General features: G+C 37.4%; 6 protein-coding genes across 8 annotated transcripts; 3 read left to right on the top strand and 3 right to left on the bottom strand.

The window, feature by feature from the left end:
- Positions 1 to 779: 779 nt before the first annotated feature.
- Positions 780 to 2,333, bottom strand: LOC111481233 (putative GATA transcription factor 22). Its single transcript, XM_023126628.1, has 3 exons — positions 2,054 to 2,333; positions 1,446 to 1,754; positions 780 to 1,145 (listed from the first exon to the last, which is right to left on the bottom strand). Exons 1-3 carry the CDS (start codon positions 2,237 to 2,239, stop codon positions 780 to 782), a joined length of 861 nt encoding a protein of 286 aa, XP_022982396.1. The 5' UTR covers positions 2,240 to 2,333.
- A 2,854-nt stretch (positions 2,334 to 5,187) lies between these two features.
- Positions 5,188 to 6,649, top strand: LOC111481220. Its single transcript, XM_023126605.1, has one exon. The coding sequence runs from the start codon at positions 5,285 to 5,287 to the stop codon at positions 6,428 to 6,430; it is 1,146 nt and encodes a 381-aa protein (XP_022982373.1). The 5' UTR covers positions 5,188 to 5,284; the 3' UTR covers positions 6,431 to 6,649.
- A 1,481-nt stretch (positions 6,650 to 8,130) lies between these two features.
- Positions 8,131 to 9,832, top strand: LOC111481238 (NDR1/HIN1-like protein 6). The gene is made up of 2 exons (XM_023126634.1): positions 8,131 to 9,061; positions 9,757 to 9,832. The coding sequence occupies exon 1, from the start codon at positions 8,305 to 8,307 to the stop codon at positions 9,052 to 9,054; it is 750 nt and encodes a 249-aa protein (XP_022982402.1). The 5' UTR covers positions 8,131 to 8,304; the 3' UTR covers positions 9,055 to 9,061; positions 9,757 to 9,832.
- On the top strand, positions 9,779 to 12,295 carry LOC111481211 (UDP-sulfoquinovose synthase, chloroplastic). Its single transcript, XM_023126588.1, has 3 exons — positions 9,779 to 9,927; positions 10,493 to 11,578; positions 11,736 to 12,295. The coding sequence occupies exons 2-3, from the start codon at positions 10,526 to 10,528 to the stop codon at positions 12,135 to 12,137; spliced, it is 1,455 nt and encodes a 484-aa protein (XP_022982356.1). The 5' UTR covers positions 9,779 to 9,927; positions 10,493 to 10,525; the 3' UTR covers positions 12,138 to 12,295.
- An 885-nt stretch (positions 12,296 to 13,180) lies between these two features.
- LOC111481200 (ATP-dependent zinc metalloprotease FTSH 4, mitochondrial) lies at positions 13,181 to 17,618 on the bottom strand. Its single transcript, XM_023126573.1, has 7 exons — positions 17,350 to 17,618; positions 16,871 to 16,961; positions 16,448 to 16,711; positions 15,921 to 16,157; positions 15,705 to 15,829; positions 15,000 to 15,476; positions 13,181 to 14,413 (listed from the first exon to the last, which is right to left on the bottom strand). The coding sequence occupies exons 1-7, from the start codon at positions 17,374 to 17,376 to the stop codon at positions 13,487 to 13,489; spliced, it is 2,148 nt and encodes a 715-aa protein (XP_022982341.1). The 5' UTR covers positions 17,377 to 17,618; the 3' UTR covers positions 13,181 to 13,486.
- Positions 17,619 to 18,497: 879 nt separating this feature from the next.
- Positions 18,498 to 20,298, bottom strand: LOC111481225 (zinc finger protein MAGPIE-like). 3 transcript variants are annotated; one of them, XM_023126614.1, is made up of 4 exons: positions 20,151 to 20,298; positions 19,915 to 20,032; positions 19,428 to 19,824; positions 18,498 to 19,233 (listed from the first exon to the last, which is right to left on the bottom strand). In XM_023126614.1, the coding sequence occupies exons 2-4, from the start codon at positions 20,006 to 20,008 to the stop codon at positions 18,660 to 18,662; spliced, it is 1,065 nt and encodes a 354-aa protein (XP_022982382.1). In that variant the 5' UTR covers positions 20,009 to 20,032; positions 20,151 to 20,298; the 3' UTR covers positions 18,498 to 18,659. The 3 variants fall into 3 exon arrangements, with proteins under 3 accessions (XP_022982382.1, XP_022982381.1, XP_022982383.1); XM_023126613.1 differs by having other exon boundaries at positions 19,915 to 20,040; positions 20,151 to 20,297; XM_023126615.1 differs by having other exon boundaries at positions 19,915 to 20,040; positions 20,163 to 20,290.
- Between the last annotated feature and the right edge of the window lie 2,218 nt (positions 20,299 to 22,516).

Genomic DNA, 22,516 nt, shown 5'->3' with positions numbered 1-22,516 from the left:
TATATATATATATATATATATATATATATATATATATATATATATATATATATATATATATATATATATATTTTTTCCTAAATTTAATACATAATGAATATCTGTCTAGGATCAGACAAATGTTGCCCCAAAAGCTACTAGTGACACCCACTCAGTGTCACGATCATACTTGTCCAAGACATGTTACTTGTGAATACTTATCGAATGTCCTAACCATACTTATTCAGAGTGTATATGTATTATCGAGGGGTGTACATCTGCTTCAAACCTCTTTTACTTGCTTTCATATTATTTTGATTTTTACTATTTTTATTCGATCAATACAAGTTGTATGACTATTCACCAAAATCACATCTACTCTTATTATGGTAAACATTTTATGATAAACATGACCCAAGGCTAGTTAAGATTGTCTCATACGACTTACTTATCTGTTGAGTTAGAACAACTGTCGCACAATCACTGTCTCACTATTGCAAGAGTGCAATTGTTACATTTGGCACTATTCTTGAACCGACCAACAAATGGATAAGAAACAATAAATATATCGATCATCCATTAGTAGCTCAAATCTATATAATGTAGAAACCTTTTAAGTTATTATCATCATTAATTAAAGATTCAATCACAAAAGAAGAAGAAGAAGAAGAAGAAAAAAAAAAAAAAAAAAAAAAAAAAAAAAAAAAAAAAAAAAAAAAAAAAAAAAAAAAAAAAAAAAAAAAAAAAAAAANAAAAAAAAAAAAAAAAAAAAAAAAAAAAAAAAAAAAAAAAAAAAAAAATCAACAGGTGTGAACAAGACCACAAGAAAGCTCCATCAAAAGAATGGCGGCTTCTTCCTCGTCTCTTGGAAACACCCTCCCAAAAGCCGAACCATTTTTGCTCAAACGTAAAACACCGTCGTTCCTCCCTTCACTTTGAGACTCCAAACACTTCTCTCCCATATTCCTATTATTGCCCTTCTTCTTCTTCACTTCCTCACCATCGTCATCATCTCCATGCCAACTCAAACGTGATTTCTTCTCCTTGTACAACTCCTTCCCCGACGCCGCCGCCACCACGACTGCCCCACGCCCACCGCCATTTGCAGCTTCCGCCATCGCTCGCCTTGCCTTCCTCTGCCGGATCCCACATGCATTGCATAGCGACTGCCACCCAAAAGAGAAACGATCAAATCAAAACCAAAGTCATGCAAGCTTAAACTGACAGTATCATGTCATCTTTATATTATTGAATAATTTACTTAGTTTAAATGTATCATTACGATGAACAAAAAATAAGGCGATGTCATTATAGAAATCAACGACTTACGAAAAATCTAGAGAGAATGAGAAAGAAACAAAGAAATGGGTCAAGTTGTAGTAGAAATATACAAAAAGGGTTAAATTTTTTTGGGGTTTTGGGACAGTAAAATTAAAGTAATTTGTCAGATAGAGAAGGGGAATGACCTTAGGGCCTTGAGGACCACTGCGCCATAGAGGAGTTGTCGTGGTGTTACAATCACTGCAAACCCTAACACCATTTGAACTACAACACGATCTTCCTTCATTATTATTGCTTCTTCTACCAGCCGCCGCCGCCGCCGCCTGATCTGAATTTCCACCGCCAACTTTCATCATCTTTTGCATCAATCTCATCTTTGAAGACATCCAGTATTTTGCAGCTGACCCATTATCTCGCTTTTTGATTTGATACTCATCTAGTTGCTGTTCTTGATGATCAATATCTGTTCTTGATCCATCAATTTCTTTTTCACCCTATATATATATGTATCAAAACAATAATCAATCTTCAAATATATTGAATTACAGGAAGAAACTAGAAAAAATTGTATGAACAATCAAATCAATCACTCGTTGGTTCAAATCCATAAACTAATGATACTAAAATCATGTTAAGAATCAGAACCTTAATGTCATGTTAAGAATAAAAACGTTATCCACTCTTATTTATGAAATTTTCTCACTCCTAATATAATATTGGAGTTTCTTATTCTTAATAAATCAAAATCACGAGTGAATTGAAACGATAGAAGATTGGGGTTATGGGTAATTGCCTGGTTTTGATGATGATGAAGATCCATTCTTTGATGATCATGTTGAGTGGCACTAGAAGTAAAGCAAGTGGCAAAAGCAAGGTGTGAAGAAGCAGCTGCAACTTGGGAGGTAGAGGGGAAGATATAGAGTTTAAGATCGGGATCTTGTTCTTCGTGTTTCGCCATTAATGGATAGAGAGAGTTCATGGGAGAGATGGAGAGAGCGAGAATGGGTTGATTATTTGTGTCCAGAAAAGTGGGCAGTAAGTGATAGGGTAATGAAAGAGAACAAAAGGGGTTGATGGAGAGGGCTTATAAAGGGAAGAACCACTTCACGTGAGTAGCTTCTTTAAACCCCTCTCCCATATAAGGACACCCTAAAAGGTTGTGTAGAATGCTACAATTCGACACCAAATTATGCTATGCTACAACACTCCACTTGCAGAATGTTCTTCAAAACTCATTATTAACCATATCGTAATCCATCGAAAGGGTGAGTACAAATTAACGGTAATTCATTCTACCATCGACGTACCGGTTAGATGTTCAAACCTTTCATCCAAAATCTAAAAAAAAAACCATGAGCTTAAATTTGTTGATTCGATGGTATTAAAGCAAGTAATTTGTCCTATGTTTGAATCCAACACCTAAATCATCTTGTTGGGTCTTGTACCAATTTCTAGAAGTATTTGTGAGTTGGGTTTGGTGGGGTCAAGACATTTTCTTTAGACTTAACCCATTTGTTCCAACTCAAACAATTATTATTAAATAATGAACCAAACCCAACTCAAACATAATTTTTTTTTAGTTAGGTTTGTTCCAGTTGTCTGGTTTCGAATCTAACCCAACTCAAATAAGTTCATAGTCCAACTAAAATCATACATGTTAGATAGGTGTGATCAAGTTTTTTGAATACTCCTACTATTTATAAACTCGTGAGACAGGAATGAGATAACTTATAACCAAATCCAAAACCACCCACCTCATAAAAATGTGATTAAACATGAAAAGTCTAAAAAAAATGAGATGGGTAAGAAAGAAAACATTGGTGTTGATGATGAACATGCATGCATCTTGCCCTCTTGCCCTCTTGCCCTCTTGCCCTAGCCAGCGCTCAAGTGTAGCCAAAGACAATAAATTTATGGAGGACAGGACAGGGCGATGGACAGAGTGCTGACATCCTTCAAAATTTCCAGTCCCCACCAGCCACAGCCCACAGCCCACAGCCACAACAGCATCAACGACATCCCCTCCATCTCAAACATTACCTTCTTTCTTCTCTTTGTCATTACTTTTACAACTTTTACAACGATCCAAAACACCCAACTTTTGTTTAGAAAAGCCATCGTTTTTAACCAACCTGGCTCTTCCTCATCACATGCTCGACTCAATTGCCCAAAACAAAAATGCAATCATTGCTGTATCAGCTACGAATCGTCTTGACTTTATATAATAAACTCTATGCATCTTATTGATATAAGCATTTATGTGGTAATTTTTTCGTCTAAGAGATTAAATTATAATTTTTTTTAAAACCAAGGTTACCATTTTACCATTTTAATTGAATATTAAAATAAAAAAAAGAAATTGTTTTTGAAACCAGATGGGCCTGGGCCATAAACAGGGCCGAGTGAAGGGCAACAGAAATACCCAACATGCCCCTCATTCATAAAAGCCCTAAATCAATCCAATATGAATTATTATATAAAATAAAATAATAATTTGTGTATTTAACAATTTAAGCATAATTAAATAAATATATGTTAATAAATAATAAAATAATATGGACGGTAATTAAAAGTCGGCGAATATTCGAATATTATAATTATTAATCTATTTTAGCTTAGGTTTTCTTTTTGCAGGTCTAGGGAGCAATTTCAGTAGATTTCGGCTGCTGCATGTTTCAACCCCTTTTCACAATTTTTCTTCTTTTAAAAAACCATTTTTTAAATAATAAAAAAATAAAATATTAATTGTTCGGTCAGCTTCACAGTTTTAAGATTACACACCGAGTTCCACGGTGAGGAGCTATTATAAATGGTATCAAAACAAAACACAGGGCAGTGTGTCAACGAAAACACTAACCTCAAAGGAAGGTGGATTACGAGATCTCACACGGGTATAGATGAGACCGAAACATTTAGCCTAACAATAATATGAATTGAAATAAATTTAAATTTAAAATTTTGCAAACTTTACGTAAATAATATCTAAGCTCATTTCATAATTGTTCCTTAGGTTAGTTTTTATCTCATAGTTTGCAACTTCTAGATCCCATAATACTTGTAACTTGGGGTATCATGTGAAATTAAATAAAATATATATTTCATGTCGGTACTTCACAAGGCAAACTACTTCAAATTTTGAATATTCATCACATTATCAAACATTTAATATTATTTTATATTCAAAAGTCAACTGGTTGATGCCCATAATTTATTATTTTATTATTTATTAAGCGAAAATGAGATATATTCAAGTTTTATAAATTAAATTTCATATCTTTTATATTGTGACATTTAATATATAAATCTGTAAGTATAGGAGATAAAGATTGGTTGAATAGATCTAATAATCAATTATAAAATATTTATCACATACATATTACGTGGTGTATAAAAAATTATATTTTAAAAATCTATATTTATTTTATAAATAAATTGAAGCTCTAATTACATTAAAATTTTATTTTTCTCTAATTTATCCTCTTATTTTATTTTTAAATGGAATATTTTGTCATACACAAAAGACACGTATTAGATGAAGTTGTCAGTTAAGGGAACACTAAATGGACGGTTTTATGAGATTAGGTAATTAAAATGGCTTTAATTAAGAGTTAAGACAAATTATGGCGATGACCCAAAACGCAGCGTTTTTTAGTCATTGGCTTCAGTTGATTCCTTGTCCCCATCACTCCACTTTAGTAAATCCCAATTATGACCTCACGTCTACCTAAAAATTAATTGATTTTTTTATTAAAAAAAAAAAAAAATCCCACACATTACCTCTTTCTCTATTGTCCGTTTCTCACAGACCTATAAAAAACAACCACGTACGTCCCCGAAAAATGCGTGCCCCTATAATCCTCCTTTTAAAAAAAAAAAGAAAAGAAAAGAAATTTGACTTTCCGAAAATGTCCAAACCCAATAATAATAATAACCAAAACCCACTCCCTCGCTATGCCTTCTCTTCATCTTCTTCTCCATCGAATCTCTCCCATTTCCTCTCCTCCTTCTCTGCCTTGTTTCCGCCATGTTCGCCGAATCTGTTTCTTCCACCCTCTCCATATGGACCTCCATCAACAGTTGGTTCACCCCCACTGTTCTCTTCGTCATTCTCAACCTCGTGATCGGCACCATTGCTATTGCTTCCAACTTAGGTGGCCCTCAAAAAAATTACCGCCATCCTTCCGATCCTGACCAGCTTCAGTACCTCCACAGATCGCCGTCTATGCTTCAGAGGCTCAAATCGTTTAATCCTTATTCGTATAGATCCGAAGAGCCGGCCACTCTGTTCGAGAAACTGCCTGGAAATGAAACTCATTATGCTAGTTTTGAACATCCGCAACTCGTTAGGTCTCCTTCTGTGCTTCAGCGGTTTAAATTTAGTTTTTCAGGTTATAAATCGGAGGAGTCTTTCCAATCTCTACCGCCGGAAACTGTGGTCGAGAAATCGCCTGTAAACGAGACTCATTATGCTAGTTTTGAACATCCGCAACTCGTTAGGTCTCCTTCTGTGTTTCAGCGGTTTAAGTTTAGCTTCTCAGGCTACAAATCCGAGGAGTCTTTCGACTCTCCACTGCCGGCAACTGTGGTAGAGAAACCGCCTGCAAACGAGATTCATTATGCTAAGTTCGAACATCCGCAACTCGTTAGGTCTCCTTCTATGCTTCAGCGGCTCAAGTTTAACTTCTATGGCTTTAGATCGGAGGAGTCTTCTAAATATACGCATCCGTCTGTTACTGCGGTTCAGAAAATCGAGGAGGTCCAGATCGGGCGGGAAGAGGCGGCGCCGAAACGAGCGGAGGATGAAGAAATAGACGAAGATCAAGAACCGACGATGGACGAGGTTTACAGTAAACTCCATGGCGATCACTTCACCAGGACAAAATCCGACACAAAGCCGACTGCCGGTGAGATTCCAACCAAACTGCCGAGGAAAATGAAGAAATCAGCGAGTTCGAAATCTGCATTCTCGCATTTCGAAGCAGATGAAATCGTGGAGAGTCGCCGTCCGGCCACAGTGAATGAAGGAAGAGCGAAAATGGCGGAGATAGACGAGGGAGTAGACGCAAGGGCCGACGACTTCATCAACAAATTCAAGCAACAGTTGAAATTACAGAGGCTGGAATCCATTCTCAAGTACAAAGATATGATCAGCAGAGGGAACGCGAAATAGACAAGGTAAACAAAAAGTAATTTCAAACTCTCTTGGGGCGGGGTTTTCTAATTTTTGATATTCTCAAGGATTAGTTTGAAATTTCATATAAATTGGACTCCACCATCTAAACCCTAAAAGAAGAAGAAAAAATAGACCTACTGTTTTAAATATCCCTCTTTGTAACTTTAATTTCCTGTATTCTTTTCTTTAATGCCCCTCAAGTTTGGCCTTCACCTATTTCCCGTAACCAATGTTGATAAATTCGTTTCCAGTTACGTCCCTCCATAACACCCATCCCATAAGCTGTCATTTATTGCTCCATCCCGACAATCTGACAGACAGGTCATTGTATGAGGAGTGGGGGTAGTAGGGGTAGTTTGGTAAATAGACGTCGGATCTCATGTTGCACGTGGGGGAAAACGCCACTAGCGCCGTTTTGATTTAAGAAGTAAATATGAAAATATAACGACAATTAGTTATTATTATTTAATTCGGAAATTGATAGATTTAGGGCGAAAAAAGATAATTAATGTGGGAATTTGATGCTTAATTGTGATTGAAGTAACGTGCTTCAGAAAATTTAAATGGCAACAGGCTGGCCGATTGGAGAAGCTTTAAAGTTTAAAGGGCCAAGGTTTGGGCCTATTTAAACTGCTGGGTCAGGCCCAAATACAAATTAATAGGCCATGTTCATGGGCTTTGTCATAGGCCCATGAAGATCCAATTAGTTATCTTCCTCCCGGCTCGAGGCTTAGTTCTCATGTGTCTTGCATTGATTTTTTAAATTTATGTTTCGTCTCTAATTTCTAATTTTATTTCACTTAAGACGTTCTTTTATTATTTTTTTTGGTTCAAACTCTTTAAAAACAATTAAAGAAAAAATATATAATAACTTTTAAAAGAAATATAAGGAATATTTATGCTTTGATTTTTGTTCAAGAAAGTTGTGACAACTATGGACATAGAAAATAAAGTAATAAAGGAATTTCAAAATAAAATTATTTGATTTTTTATATCATAAGCTAAGTATCAAAAGAATTTTTGGTATAATCAAAGCTTATAATAATTGTAAATTCTTGCATATTATAACTATTTTTATTTATTTATTTATTTATTGAAAAGTGTCGGTGGTTCAAGTGAAAAAAAAAAATTACATTGTTGCTTTTACTGGATTTGGATTTGGATATGGCGGAAAGGAAATCTCACCTTTTTAATTACATTAATTCAATACTCTAATTTGTTGCCTTTTTGTTTAAGCAAATCCAACCTACTGATTACGATTAGTAAGCTAATTACTGGGCCCCACTCTTTTATTTTTTTTAAAACATATATTTATTTATATTTACTGTCGTCCAATCAACTGCTTGCAAGTGTAATTGTAATTGTAGTTGTAACCGCGTGTGATCCCACCTCCCATTTCTGTAACATTGTCCATTCACGTGTCTTCACTATCCACGTCACCTATTTCCTTTTTTTTTTTTGAGTTCTCATTTTTAATTAAAGTTCCATTCTTTTACTTTTTTTTCTTCTTATTTATATTTGTGGACTTTAAATTTTTTTAATCATACAATAATTCTAAAGAAAAATTTAACATCTCTCTCTACTTTTTCAATATAAATAATTAATACTATAAAATTTTTAAAAATATTTTATAATTATCCTCTAATTTTCATAAATTTTGGATAATAAGTTGGGTTTAGATGGGAGAAAAGGAATCAGCAACACGAAGGCTTAAAACGGAAGATTGGAATTTAGGTTGAAGAAAAAAAGAGAAGGAGAAATTAATTAATTATTTATTTATTTATTTTTAGAAAGATAGGAACTAATCCAAGCAACTCACAGATTCCGAGTTGCAGAGAAGCATTCAACCAATTTCTTCTTCTTCAATTACCATGTCTGCCGCCGCTCACCCTACCTCCAAACCCGCCGTCAACGGCGCCGCGCCAGCCTCATCTTCCAAACCACAATTCCGTCAACAACCATACCGACACCGCCGCAATCACCACCGTAGCCGCCGCAATCTCTGCTGCTGTTTCTGCTTTTGGACCATCATCATTGTCCTAGGGCTAGCGCTTCTAGCCGCAATTACTGGCGCCGCCCTCTACGTCTTGTACCGCCCTCACCGTCCTCAATTTACAATCTCCTCCCTCCGAATTTCAAAGCTCAATCTCACAATTGCCGCGGATTCCTCCGCTTCATACCTCTCGTCTCTCTTCAATCTCACTCTCTCATCCTTCAACCCTAATTCCCACATCACATTCTCATACGACCCCTTCACTCTGTCCTGTTTGTCCCATTCTGTTCTCCTCGGCAATGGTTCGATCCCAGCGTTCACCAGCGCCACCAATAACCAGACGGTATTCCGAGCCCTAATATCCGGCGCCAGAGATCTGGACGCGGATTCCGTTACGAACCTCAGATCGGATCTGAAGAAGAAAGGAGGCGCCCCTCTGACGATCGAAATGGACACGAAAGTGAACGTGAAAATCGGCAAAGTGAAAAGCAAAAAGGTGGGAATCAGAGTAACGTGTGAAGGAATTAAAGGAACTCCGCCGAAGGGGAAATCGCCGACGGTGGCCTCTGTTCTTGACGCCGCCTGCAAAGTTGATCTCCGGATTAAAATCTGGATATTCACTCTCTAATTAGTCGGTAACAAATATTATATATATTATCCGTTTTTTCTATTTTTTGTATTTTTTTTAGAGATATTAAAAAAAAGGATAAAAAATTTGAGGTTTGTGAGAAGGAGTGATTGGTCAGTAAAAAGTTAGCTTTTTCTTTTTCTTCTACTTTTTACTTTTTACTTTTTACCTTTTGGTGAATACAATGAAATTGATTGAAATTTTCCTATACTAAAATTAATTCACATTTAAAATATTAAAATTTTCCTAATACATTTATTTCTTCCAATTTTTATCTATTTATTAAGTGAATAAATAAATAACCTCTCGTGTCAGATTTATGACATATAATAGCTTCCCGCTCCTTTGAACTTAAGCTTCCGAGATCTTCCTTTTAATTTTTTTAATTACATAAATAATAAAAAAAATTAAAAATTGTTATTTTGTAATTTAGTAAAATTTTAAATGTATACACATATTATTATTTTATATTTAAAAATAATGTTCGTTTAAAACAAAAATAGATATGGAGCTCGAAGATATACGGAGTATCATATGTTACGTATGCATGGTGTGGACTCGACCATAGAAATATCAAATTTAGAATAAACTTTTTTAAAGAATTAAAAGATAAAATATGAGAGAAAAAATACAAAATTATATATTTAAACATTTTTAAAATATAATGTTTTATTGAAAAATAAAATTATTACATTTAAAAAGGGAATAGGGTCGAATATGCGAACGGCAGGATAAGCCGAATATGCTCTTAGCCACGATTTAGATTCTAGCTCCTCCAAGACAGCGAGCCAAAAGTTGTGTTGCTTCTCAGTACCAATTCCTCCCTACTCCAAATTATTCACAGTTCTCAACATTTGGATCAGCTTCACCGCCGTAAGTGACCGTTTCTGAAGATTTCTTCCGACTGATTGAATTGCGGTTTTCCCAAACCCTCCCCTCGAATGTTTTATTTTTTTTTTCCTGAAAATGATCGTTCTGGAAAATTCGAGGATGAATCTTCATTTGTGATATGGGGATTTGAGTATTTTTGTTTTTGTTGTTGTGGGTCATGCTTGTTCTCCATCATACTTCAGCTATGCAGCTTAGGTGTTTGTCTAAATGCCCCAATAGAGATTTTTGCTGAACCCCTCAGTCCATGACTCTGAAGTTTTTGGTTCTTTGGTTCATGAAGAAATCCCTTTTGTTATTCTATTTGGTGTTGTGTTGAAGTGTTGTTTTATCACTCTGATTCTTACGGAATACCCCACGAATGTGAGTCCCAATGCAAAGAGAAAGAACAAGTTGCGCTTTTTTTTTTTTTGCTTCTGCGGCTGTGGGGATATCGATTTCATTCTCACATATTTCTTCTATGAGGGTTTATTGAAGAAACAAGAATCCTAACTGAAGTACCATTGTAGCAGCCATTTGTTATTTGACTAATTGAGCATTGTCTCTGCAGGTTCAAGAGAATTAGTATTGCGTGATCGTTGATATGGCACATATTCTTTCAACTTCATGCTGTTTGAAGATCTCCTCCTCCAGCAAGAAATCTTACTTTAAACCATCAAATGAGAGTTTAACCTTGTTTTCTGCATCATTGACTTCAAAAACATGTAAATCACTAATGCCAAGGCTTGTCTGGCATGAAAAGAGACTGGCAAGAAAGTGTGTTGTCCGAGCAACCACACTTCCAACGAGCCAGGAAGCCCCCACCACTCAATCCACCTCTGGATCTCTTGATGGGTCAAGTCGATCGTCCAAGGCAAAGCGGGCGATGATCATTGGCGGAGATGGTTACTGTGGTTGGGCTACTGCTCTTCACCTCTCCAAGAAAGGATATGAGGTTGCCATTGTTGACAACCTTGTTCGCCGTCTCTTTGACCATCAGCTTGGTCTGGACTCATTGACTCCTATTTCCTCCATCCATAATCGCATTCGCTGCTGGAAATCTTTAACTGGGCAGACTATTGAACTCTTCATTGGTGATATTTGTGACTTTGAGTTCTTAGCAGAAACCTTTAAATCATTTGAACCTGATGCTGTTGTCCATTTTGGTGAGCAACGTTCTGCTCCATATTCCATGATTGATCGATCAAGAGCTGTATTTACTCAACACAACAATGTGATTGGAACTCTCAATGTGCTTTTTGCTATTAAGGAGTTTAGAGAAGACTGTCATTTGGTGAAGCTGGGGACTATGGGTGAATATGGGACTCCCAATATTGACATTGAAGAAGGTTTCATTACTATAACTCACAATGGAAGAACAGATACTCTACCTTACCCCAAGCAAGCAAGTTCTTTCTATCATCTAAGTAAGGTTCATGATTCACACAATATAGCTTTTACTTGCAAGGCTTGGGGGATCAGAGCTACGGATTTAAACCAAGGGGTTGTTTATGGATTACGAACAGACGAGACCGCAATGCATGAAGAGCTGTATAACAGATTTGATTATGATGGGGTGTTTGGGACTGCATTGAACCGTTTCTGTGTTCAGGCTGCTGTTGGTCATCCACTCACTGTATATGGCAAAGGCGGTCAGGTATGATCCACAGCGATGAAGAGTTTTCTTTGAAGCAATTGTCATTTAACAATGATACATGACTAGTTTCCCTTTAGAATTATTATTAACTCGAGCTCATTTTAGCTTCTGATATCATTTCTTGACTAATATCTGTTTTTCCTGGTCATGTTTCCAGACTCGAGGATATCTTGACATAAGAGATACAGTGCAGTGCGTAGAACTCGCCATTGCAAATCCAGCGAACCCGGGAGAGTTTCGTGTCTTCAATCAATTTACAGAACAGTTTTCTGTCAATGAACTTGCTGCTCTTGTCACGAAAGCAGGACAGAAGCTCGGGTTAGATGTCCAGACCATATCTGTGCCAAATCCAAGGGTAGAGGCAGAGGAACATTACTACAATGCCAAGCACACCAAACTCGTAGAGTTGGGTCTAAAACCATACCTTCTGTCAGATTCTCTTATTGATTCATTGCTCAACTTTGCTATCAAGTATAAGGATCGTGTCGACACCAAACAAATAATGCCAAGTGTTTCATGGAGAAAAATTGGAGTCAAGCCAAGAACTATCACTGCCTAGCGACGTACTTAATTTATATAGCAGCCGTATCTCGCAGCTTCTGCTAACGGAGTTGTTGTCCCTCTCAACATTTTGTAGGCAGGAGGATATACATCTTAATGAAAGCTCTCCATCAGTATTATCTAAATTTCCTTCCTTATTTTCAGGACGAATACTAAGTTATATGGGTGAGTAGAGCAATATGAGTCGATATTTCTTTATATTTGATCGAATCTGTTGACATTTATGGCTACACAAATTGTGTTCTGTTTTTCACCAACATACGGATTTCATCAAAATACTGATGAGAATGTCAACATCAAAAAGTAAATTTTGAGATCCACGTTGATTGAAGAGGGGAATGAGTGCAAGCAGGACATTGAGCCCTGAAAGAGTGGTTTGAGATCTCACATCAGTTGGGAATGAGTGCCAGCAGGACATTGAGTCCTGAAGGGGTGGATTGAGATCTCACTATCGGTTGAATATGAGAACGAAGTATTCTTTAGGACATAGTACTAGATAATTCCTACCAAATTTTCACTAGATTATAAAGCAAGTTCACAAAAGCATGAAAAGCGTGAACCATCCAATTCATTTGTCAGACTGGATCAAATTATCTAATTCTCCAGTGGCACTTTCCACGGGAAACCCACATCAAATACGTTGTTTGATTAACACGATGAAGACAAGCTCACAACAGGTATGTCAAAGATCAGTCTCCTTGGCAACCTGGAACACAGCTCAAAAGTCCTTGACAGATGATGGTCATGCAAGAGGGAAAATTCTAGTGAAGAAATCTGTACCCTTTAGAGCAGCTCATTAGCTTATTTTCCCTGTCTTGCGTAAACCCAGTATAGAAATCAAGAAAGTTCATTGTAAAATTATGTGATTTGCAAATGGAAAGATAGTTTAAAATATTATCTTATTCGAAGCTAGGATTATTTGAAATGAACATCATTAAAAATGTGATGGAATGTATCTGAATAAGAAAAGATATTATTAAAAGAAAAGAACTAAAGGTTGAGAAGAATCGAGCATCCAGAAATAAATCAAAGGCAGATGCATGCACCAACGAAGCAACTGAGATGGGAGCCTTATAAGTACTTTTCAACGTATGTATGTGAGAAAATTATTTTTTAAGTATCGAAACAATGGAAGAGAAGCATAAAGAAAAGACAATGAACTCCTCTAACCGCTAACACTGACTGCATTCACCTCTTCTACAGCTAGCAATCGACAATTAGATGCATAGTGATACATAATCTTAGTGGCAGCTACAATCACCCAAAAAAGAGACAACAAGGCAGCAGGGAAGTTACTATATTCACAATGAATAGGAAAAAAGAGCGCAACTGAAAGGGATCATACTGTTAAGATCCAACAGGAGCAATGCCTTTCGCCTTGGCTGCAGCAGTTGCCGCTGCGGCCGCGGCTGCAGCGGCCGCAGATGCAGCAGGGTTTGGTGCTGAGGGTGGCACAGGGTTGGACTGTGAGCTACTCTGAGTGGAAACTAATTGTTGATGTTGTTGTTGATGCTGCTGCTGAGAGTTTACTTGTGCAAGAAGAGCCATGATCTGACTACCAGAGAGTGTTTCATGCTCGAGCAAAGCATTTGCAAGGGCATGGAGCTCCTTGTTATGGGTGGTAAGAATTGTTTTTGCATTGGCATACGCCGCTCCTAAGAAGTTCTTCACTTCCTTTTCAATAAGAAGCCTTGTTTCTGTGCTCATGCTTTTCCCATTGTCGTCATAATTGTGAGCGACAAGCCCAACTTCTTTGCTCATTCCATACTTGGTAACCATAGCTCTAGCAAGAGAAGTTGCTTGTTGCAAATCAGATGAGGCACCAGAAGTAACTTCATTTTCTCCAAAAATGAGCTCTTCTGCAACTCGCCCTCCCATGCAAACATCGAGACGGGCAAGCATCTGTTTCCGGGAGACACTAGTCTCATCCTTATCAGGCAATTGTGCAACCATGCCAAGAGCCATTCCTCTTGGAACAATTGTGGCCTTATGAACTGGGAGCGCTCCATCGGTGTGAATTGCCACAAGGGCATGCCCACCCTCATGGAATGCAGTCAATTTTCGCGACTCATCAGAAATGACAGCAGACTTGCGCTCACTTCCCATCATAATCTTGTCCTTTGCAAATTCCAGATCATCCATGCTCACTGCTTTAGCACCATCCATTGCAGCCTTTAAAGCAGCTATGTTGACTAAATTTGCAAGATCAGCACCAGAAAAACCAGGAGTTCCTCTAGCAATGATCATCATATCGACGTCATCTGCCTTCAATATCTGTAGAAGTAATGTCATAATCATAATTACTGTGCATAAAAAGCATACCTGGAACTAAAATACTGGATGGCCCTAGCTGGCTAAAATGTTGCTAAGATTTAAATGAACAAAAAATTATGACAAAATAGGTTTCCAACCGCAAAACCTAACCAAGGACAGAAGTTCGATCTCAGAACAATATTTGATGTTAAGAGGTTCAGATTACAACCTTACTTGAGCAGTATCTGTTCTATAAAGTTGTACAAGTGTCCTTGAGGACAAGGTTCATGCCTAGCTAAAAAATACAGAAAATTGGTATAGCATAAATTAAACTATTGACGGATAATAAGACGAGATTGAGATCATGGTCAAAATATCATCAGATAATATCTAAGACATGAGTAAAAATCAATGCACGTCCTCATATTGGAAAAGGGTAGAGGCGTAAGCCATAAAGCAGCATGAAGCATGACTATTGTACCTTACCATCACTACAGCATGCTATACGACTATATTACTCGTTCAGTATAACTCAGCACTGGCAGACATGGTTGAGACACACAGGTTCTAAAACAAAAGTAGTAGTTAGGAACGAAGAAAATTCTACCTTGGACATATGTGACTCCAGGATCTGCCTTCGTCCTTCAACATCTGGATTAGGTACAACAATATGCCGATCAAATCGACCCGGTCTTACTAACGCCTTGTCCAAAGACTCTGGAAAGTTGGTTGCCGCAATGACAATTATTCCTTCATTTTGCTTGAAACCATCAAGTTCAACGAGTAACTGGTTAAGAGTCATTTTCATGTACTGTTGGTCCTTGGGATTACGGCTTCCACCAATGGCATCAATCTCGTCAATGAAAATAATACATGGTGACCTCTTCTTTGCAGCTGAAAATAAATCCCTCACTCTTCTAGCCCCAACACCAACAAACATCTCTTCAAACTCACTGCCACTGCAGGAAAAGAATGGTACTCCAGCTTCTCCAGCAATTGCTCTTGCTAACATTGTCTTGCCAGTTCCAGGTGGACCAACAAGTAGAACACCTTTTGGAAGTTTGCCGCCCAAACGAGTGAACCGCTATAGGGTAATCAATTAAAATAAGATTAAAAAAATTAACTGCTGAAGGAGGTGAGAACCGCAGTGTATAGCCTAGTATTTAGAGCATTGCGAGAACTAGCTAGAAATGATGGATATTGATATAAATTAAATGACGAATAGAATAAAACATCAAACTCAGCTGGTGATAATGCAGTCACAAGAAAAGGGACATGCCTATAAAATTATAAACTGAAAACGTAAATTTACCTTGGGATCTCGAAGGTAGTGAACAATTTCTTCAAGCTCTGCCTTAGCCTCATCCACACCCTTGACATCATTGAATTTTGTATTAGATTCCATGCTAGGTTGCACTTCTTCATTCAAACCCAGACCTATATAGTTAAGATGATCAAAGAAGATATTATTTCCCTGATTCCAATACATATTTCTATAATACATCCGTTCAAGAACAGAGAAACCAACCTTTGCTAATTCCTCTATCCTCAATCAGTGCTCCTACACCAGAAATCAATAGAAAGGCTAGTGCAATAGTGCGAATTGTACGCCAGAGCTGCTCCTTAAATTGCCCCCCTTCAGACGCCACCATATGGATGGGAGCACTTGAGGTTCCAAGAATACCGTCTTTTGACTGTTTACCAACATTACTGAAAGCCGCTATGCTACCAATGCTTCCCTCTCCCCTAGATGCATTTAAAATGCCTACAAAAATAAGCCAAATACATGTTAGTTAAAGACTCATACGTCACTCGAAAGTTCACATCTTTTTGAGATGGACGGGAGGGAGGGAGGGAGGGAGGGAGGGGGGGCGTGCATAAGCAATTTCATTCAGCATTCGCACAACACGATGAAGCTTCTTGATACCACCCTAAAATGTAAAATTTGTGAACCATTGGAAAAGCGAACGTAAGATAAACACAGATATAAAATAAATAAGAGAGAAGATAGATGGAAACAATAAAACTAAAACAAAACAAATGTGATAAAACCACCTCTCTGCAATGTCTTAAGTAGTTCACTTTCATCCAGCCGGTCAACTTTCACCAATGCTTTAACATATTCAGAAAGGGCAGTAGCATTGTGGTGCAACGATGGCTGAGTTTCAAATAATCTTATGACAGCTTCAGGATCGTTTCGCCGGAAGAGTTCTTTAAGATGAGCAACTTCACTGGCCTCATCTGCATCCCGCACTCTTCGAGCTAGGTTACCGACATAGCTGGACTGATATCTCTTCTGAGACGTCAATAATTTATATACTGCAGAGCAAGAAGGAGGATAAGAAAATAGACATACAGATGATTTAAACCATGCAAGATTGACTTCACACGCATGACGATTGACATCTGGCAATAAAAACATTTTGACATCTCAAATAACACATGAAGATTGATGACCAAAAGCAGAAACAAACTGACCTCCACCACCAACTCCGCCCTTATTGACGGGATAATATGCATTAATCAACGCATTCTTTAACTGTCCGAATTCCGAATTATTCCTCGAAACCTGCAGCATAAAAACACATCCTAAGTCGCATATCACCAAGCTAGAAGCATACACACTCGTTTTACCACAACGCCAACCTATTGGGTAACCCTAGAAGCTACCAGCGAGGAAACGAAAATAAGCTGCCGCCCTAGGACCAGACATGGATCGAGTAAGGTAAAAACACAAATCTTATAACAAAACATAATAATTTATGACATCTCCAAACACGCAAACAAAATCGCAACATCGTTGAAAACAAAAACATTCTCAGAAAAAAAAAAGCTAGGGTTCCCAGAATGAGAAGATTAAGCTAAAATGAACCCATATCGGCGGTGACCCACATGATTGCAATAAAAAAGACGAAGGATCTGATAGAGTAATAGGCGAAACATTGAACGCAACCCACCCGGGTGATAAGATGCCTCCAAGCCATTCCTTGTCGAACGACGAAAAAGCACAGATCTTCGCGATTCTCAACACTGGGACGCGCCGCGCAGGGCAGGAGAAGAAAGGTTCGTTTCGGGGTTGAAGAAATTAGGGGCGGAAAGAAAGGGAATGGAGATTGAGATAAATGAAGGTGACGAAGAGGTTAGGGGGGAGAATCTACTCCAGTCAGATGGGTTCTGCGATTGTCGCAACGCTTCCTGACCATTACAGGGCAATATCAAATATTTTAAATTCCCGTTTTGCCCCTCTGCCTTGACTCGTTTATTTCTACGAATCCGATTATCCAGACCTAACCCTTCCAACCTCCAAGATTTTTCCCCATCCCCATCAATTTGCTTCGCCGACCTCCTCCTTCCGCCGGCCCGTACTATAATCGGGCCTTTGGGCCGTATTTGGGCTTTTATTTCTTTTATTGGACCTATTATTTTCTTCAAACAAAAAAGCCCATTTACTAAAACGATTTGTCGCACTGATGGTTTCGCCCTAAACGATGTACAGCCAGACGACTTATCGTCCGCAATTTGCTTCGACAACCTCCTCCTTCCCCCAGCCCAATAGTCGGCCCGTACTATAATCGGGCCTTTGGGCCGTATTTGGGTTTTTGTTTCTTTTATTGGGCCTGTTCTTTTCTTGCAACAAAAAAGCCCATTTACTAAAACGATTTGTCGCACGGGTGGTTTCGCCCTAAACGATGTACAGCCAGACGACTTATCGTCCGGTAGTATTTCGGTAGGGGTTTAAGTACCAGTTAAATTTAATAACTTTCTAACCTTAAATTTTATTCCTCTTAAAAATATATATATTAAATTTTGTGTTGAATAAATATATATATATATACCAAAATCTTTTTTGTGTATATATTAAATTGAATATTTTAATATTTCATCTTTAGACTTTTAAATATTCTATTTTATTTATAAAATTTTTAAATATTTTATTTTCGTCTCATTCAAATATTTTAGATGCATAATCATATATTTATTAAATTAAAAAAATTATGATATTGTAAAAATATTCCTGTTATTTTTTCAGCTCCTAACACTATGATCTTCCACTAAATTAAAATCAAAATAAATAAATAATAAATACAAAAATGTCCTTCAGTCCATGATCATAATTAATGATCTTTTTATTATTAACAAAAACTAATCCTTAGAGAAATTCATACAAAAGCGAAGATTATCTCTTTTGATACACTTTTCTTCAAAACAGTAACAAGAATCGATCCTTTTAAGAAAAAAAGATGACCTAATTAACTTAATTAATTAATTAATCACGCCAAAACATAGTCTGGGTTTGATGATTCAGATGCAATCCAAACATCGAGGAAGAAGAAGAAGAACCCAAATTCAGATTGTCGTTTACTATCTCATTCTCAAACATACGCTGATCGGGCTGTCGAGCCAAAGCTCTCAACCCCAATAAATCTCTCGTTATCTCCTCCGCGCCACCGCCACTGCCACCGCCGCTGCATTTGTCGCCGTCTTTATTAGCTCGATTATTCATCAAGATCCCATTTAGAGCTTCTTCAAAGGATGGTTCTTCAAAAGCCATCATGTTTGGAGAGTTCATTTCCCATGCAGAACCAAACACAGGATTAAGACTCGAACCAGGACCGGCTAACCCGAATCCGATCGAAGTAGGGTTAGGGTTAAAGGGATTGAGGATGTTGGAAGTTGAAGGATAAAAAGGGTCTTGGTTTTCAGTTTTGAGTGGGAATTGGCGCAGTGTTGAGAAAATTGGTTGAATTGGGTTGCTATTGTTCATGGCTGATGATGCAAAATTGGTACTCTCTTGAGCCAACGCATCGCAAAAGGCTCTATGGGTTATGAAACTGTCCCTCCTGAAAAAAACAAACAACCATCCAAACATAAAAACAACCAATCTTTGTCAATCATGTTTTTGTCTATGTTGTTGACATAGAACGCACGAAGCATATTAATAATATTTTTGTCTATGTTCTTCATGTTCTTGACTTAGAACGCACAAGCAGTATAATTCAGTGAATAAGATATTAATAACGTTTTCTCGCGTTACCTGGAAAAGAGGGTTCCACAATCACATCTATACTCTCGAGTGCCACAAATCTTGGAGTGAGCTTTCCAATCAGATTGAACAGCATATCTCTTCGAACATTTCTCACACTTCCATTTCTTCTCACCGTGCTTCCGACAAAAATGCTTCTTGATTCCGGTAAGATCGCCGAGGGCTCTCGACGGGTGATGGTGCACGCAAGTCGGCTCGGGACACACGTAAACCTTCTTCCTAACTTCCTTATTGCTTCTTTGTTTTAGCTTCCATGGAAGATTATGCCCTCTTCTATGAAGTTGAAGATTTTGATCTCTTTGAAACCCTTTGTTGCAAATCTCACATATGAATCTATTCGTTGTCAAAAGCGCTTTTGGTGACAAAGCTATCACTTCAGCATCTGGGTCTGACTCAAAATCGAAAAAAAAGTTCGAACATAAGATCTCTTGCTACGAATACACGAATCATTCATTCATATTCTTAACAAAAACGAAACCTGGATTCCCGGGAAGATTCCGCTTCTTCTTCGACGGTGGCGGTGGCGGCGGCGGCGAATGTTCCTCCACCGTTAAATTTCCTTTCTTCATCATCCTCTTTCACTTCATTAAATTAAACTGAAACCCTAATTCAGAAACAATTTTAAAAAAATGAAAAGTATATTAATAAATTGAAGAACAGAAAATAAGTGAAATTCCGCTGGTGGGATTATATGAACACACGAAAAGAAAAAACCTTGTAGAGTACCACTGGCTCTTGAATGTTGTCAACAAACTTTCCTGCTGGCTTCTGCTAAAAGCCTAAAAACCAAGAAGCTTTCAGTACAAAAACAATAAAGAAGAAAGACCCATTTCCTTTTTCAAAATAAATACTTAAAATCATTAAAAAAAAAAAACATTAGAGTAGAGAGAGAAAGAGAGGAGAGAGAGAGAGATTGGTATGCAACAAAGATTGGTGTCATTTTCGTTGTTATGTTCATTTGGTTGAAAATTTAAAGAAAAGAATAGAAAAACATGTTCCTCTAATAATTGAATTGCAATAACTTTATAAAGTTTTGATTTTGACGAGAACCCTGTTGGATGAACACGAGTCTCTAGAATTGTATGATATTGTCCACTTTAAATGTAAGTTCTTGTAGCTTTGCTTTCGATTTTTTCGGAAGATGTCATGAAAATTGTATTGATTATAAACTCATGATCATTCTCTAAATTAGTCGAGGTGGGACTTTTATCGAACAAACCCCAAAAGAAAAATGATGTTAAATTTGTAATCTAGGTTTGATATTAGGGTTAAGCTAATGAAATGATGAAGCTTTTCATTTGTTGTAAAAAGAACATAAAAAAAACAAAAGAAAATTTGAAGTCGTTCACGGGCAAAGTAAAGTAATTTGTAAGGAAAAAGTAAAGTCGTCTCTTTGTGGCGATGTCTGTGCTGTTTCACTGGCATGCATGATTGGTTCAGTCATTCTATTTCACCAAACATGCTCATATTCTCGACCTCTTATAAATACCGAGCTTCTACGATGGTGTGATATTATCTACGAACCTCTTCAATGGTATAATATTGTCCACTTTGAGTATGAGCTCTCCCATCGAATGTAGCACATGAGCATGATTCTAATACTATGTTAGAAATCATGAACCTCTACTCCCATCGCATAAAGTACACGAGCATGATTCTGATAACATGTTAGAAAACATGAACCTCCACAATGGTATGATATTGTCTACTTTGAGTATAAGCTCTCCTATCGAATAAAGTAAACGAGCATGACTTTGATAACATGTTAGAAAACATGAACCTCCACAATGGTATAATATTGTCCACTTTCAGCATAAATCTTCCCATCAAATAAAGTACACAGACATGACTCTAATATCATGTTAGAAATCACGAATCTTCACAATGGTTTGATACTGTCCACTTTGAGTATAAACTCTCCTATCGAATAAAGTACACGGGCATAACTATGATATTGTCCACTTTGAGTATAAGCCCTCGTATCATGTTAGAAAACATGAACCTCTACAGTGGTATGATATTGTACACTTTGAGTATAAACTCTGTCATCGAATAAAGTACACGAGCATAACTCTGATATCATGTTAGAAATCATGAACTTCAACAATGGTATGACATTGTCCATGAGTTCTCATTATTATACTTTTGATTTTCTCGAAAGATCTCATAACAATATAGATGTATTCCTTACTTACAAATTCATGATCGATCTCTTAATTAGCCGACATGAAACTCCTATTCCAACAATTCTGAACAAACCCGGATCTACGATATATGCAAGCTAAGGTTATACCCCATCAAACACACTCTCTCTCTCTTTCACGTTCATTTTTGGTTTAGAAAATCAAGAAGACAGAAAACAAGGAGAGGTCATTTTCAAGTGTTTTTTGGAATGAAAAAAAGGGTGTTAGAGAGAGAGAGAATGGAAAGGGATGGATAAGAGTGAGGTTAGCTGGCTGGCCGGCTACGGCTGAGGTCGGTCCCCGGTGCGGCCGTACCGCCCAACCCATAACCAGTAGTCTCTGCACTCTTCAGCCTGTGATAAAGATTGGTGTTTTGTTCTTTTTTACACTCCTAATAATTTCATCTAATTCAAAAACAATGCAACCCCTTCAAACCCAAAAAAAAATAATTGAACAACAACACGACGCAATAACTCGTTCGGTGTGTTATGGGTGAAATTTGACCTAAGATACGAGTCACAATCAGGAGAGGTAATCTACACTCGTCTCACTCTCAAATCAAGAGTGAGTCCCATGCATCAGTTTATGGATCATGGTCTAAGACACTAATCCCTACTGAGGATTCGAACCTCTATGTTTAAAGTTTAAAAATCTATTAGACACAAAATTGTAAACGGTTCACAAGCCCACTCTAGACCATGTAACATGCCATTTACAATAACCAAAATAGTGTTCGAGTTTCTCACTTGTACATCTAATGGCGTAGAACAATCAGCTACACCTCCAATAATTTCTCGCTACTCGATGACTAGTACCGTTGAAAGGGACGCTTTTTTTTGGTTGATAGGAATAAAAAATAAAAGAAAAAACATTGAAAGGAGACTCCCACATGGGATT

This window comes from Cucurbita maxima, unplaced genomic scaffold, assembly GCF_002738345.1.
Source record: "Cucurbita maxima cultivar Rimu unplaced genomic scaffold, Cmax_1.0 Cma_Scf00006, whole genome shotgun sequence".
In the NCBI taxonomy this organism is placed as follows: domain Eukaryota; kingdom Viridiplantae; phylum Streptophyta; class Magnoliopsida; order Cucurbitales; family Cucurbitaceae; genus Cucurbita; species Cucurbita maxima.
The sequence above is the reverse complement of the archived record's forward strand: the minus strand, read 5'-3'. Positions and strand labels throughout refer to the sequence as shown.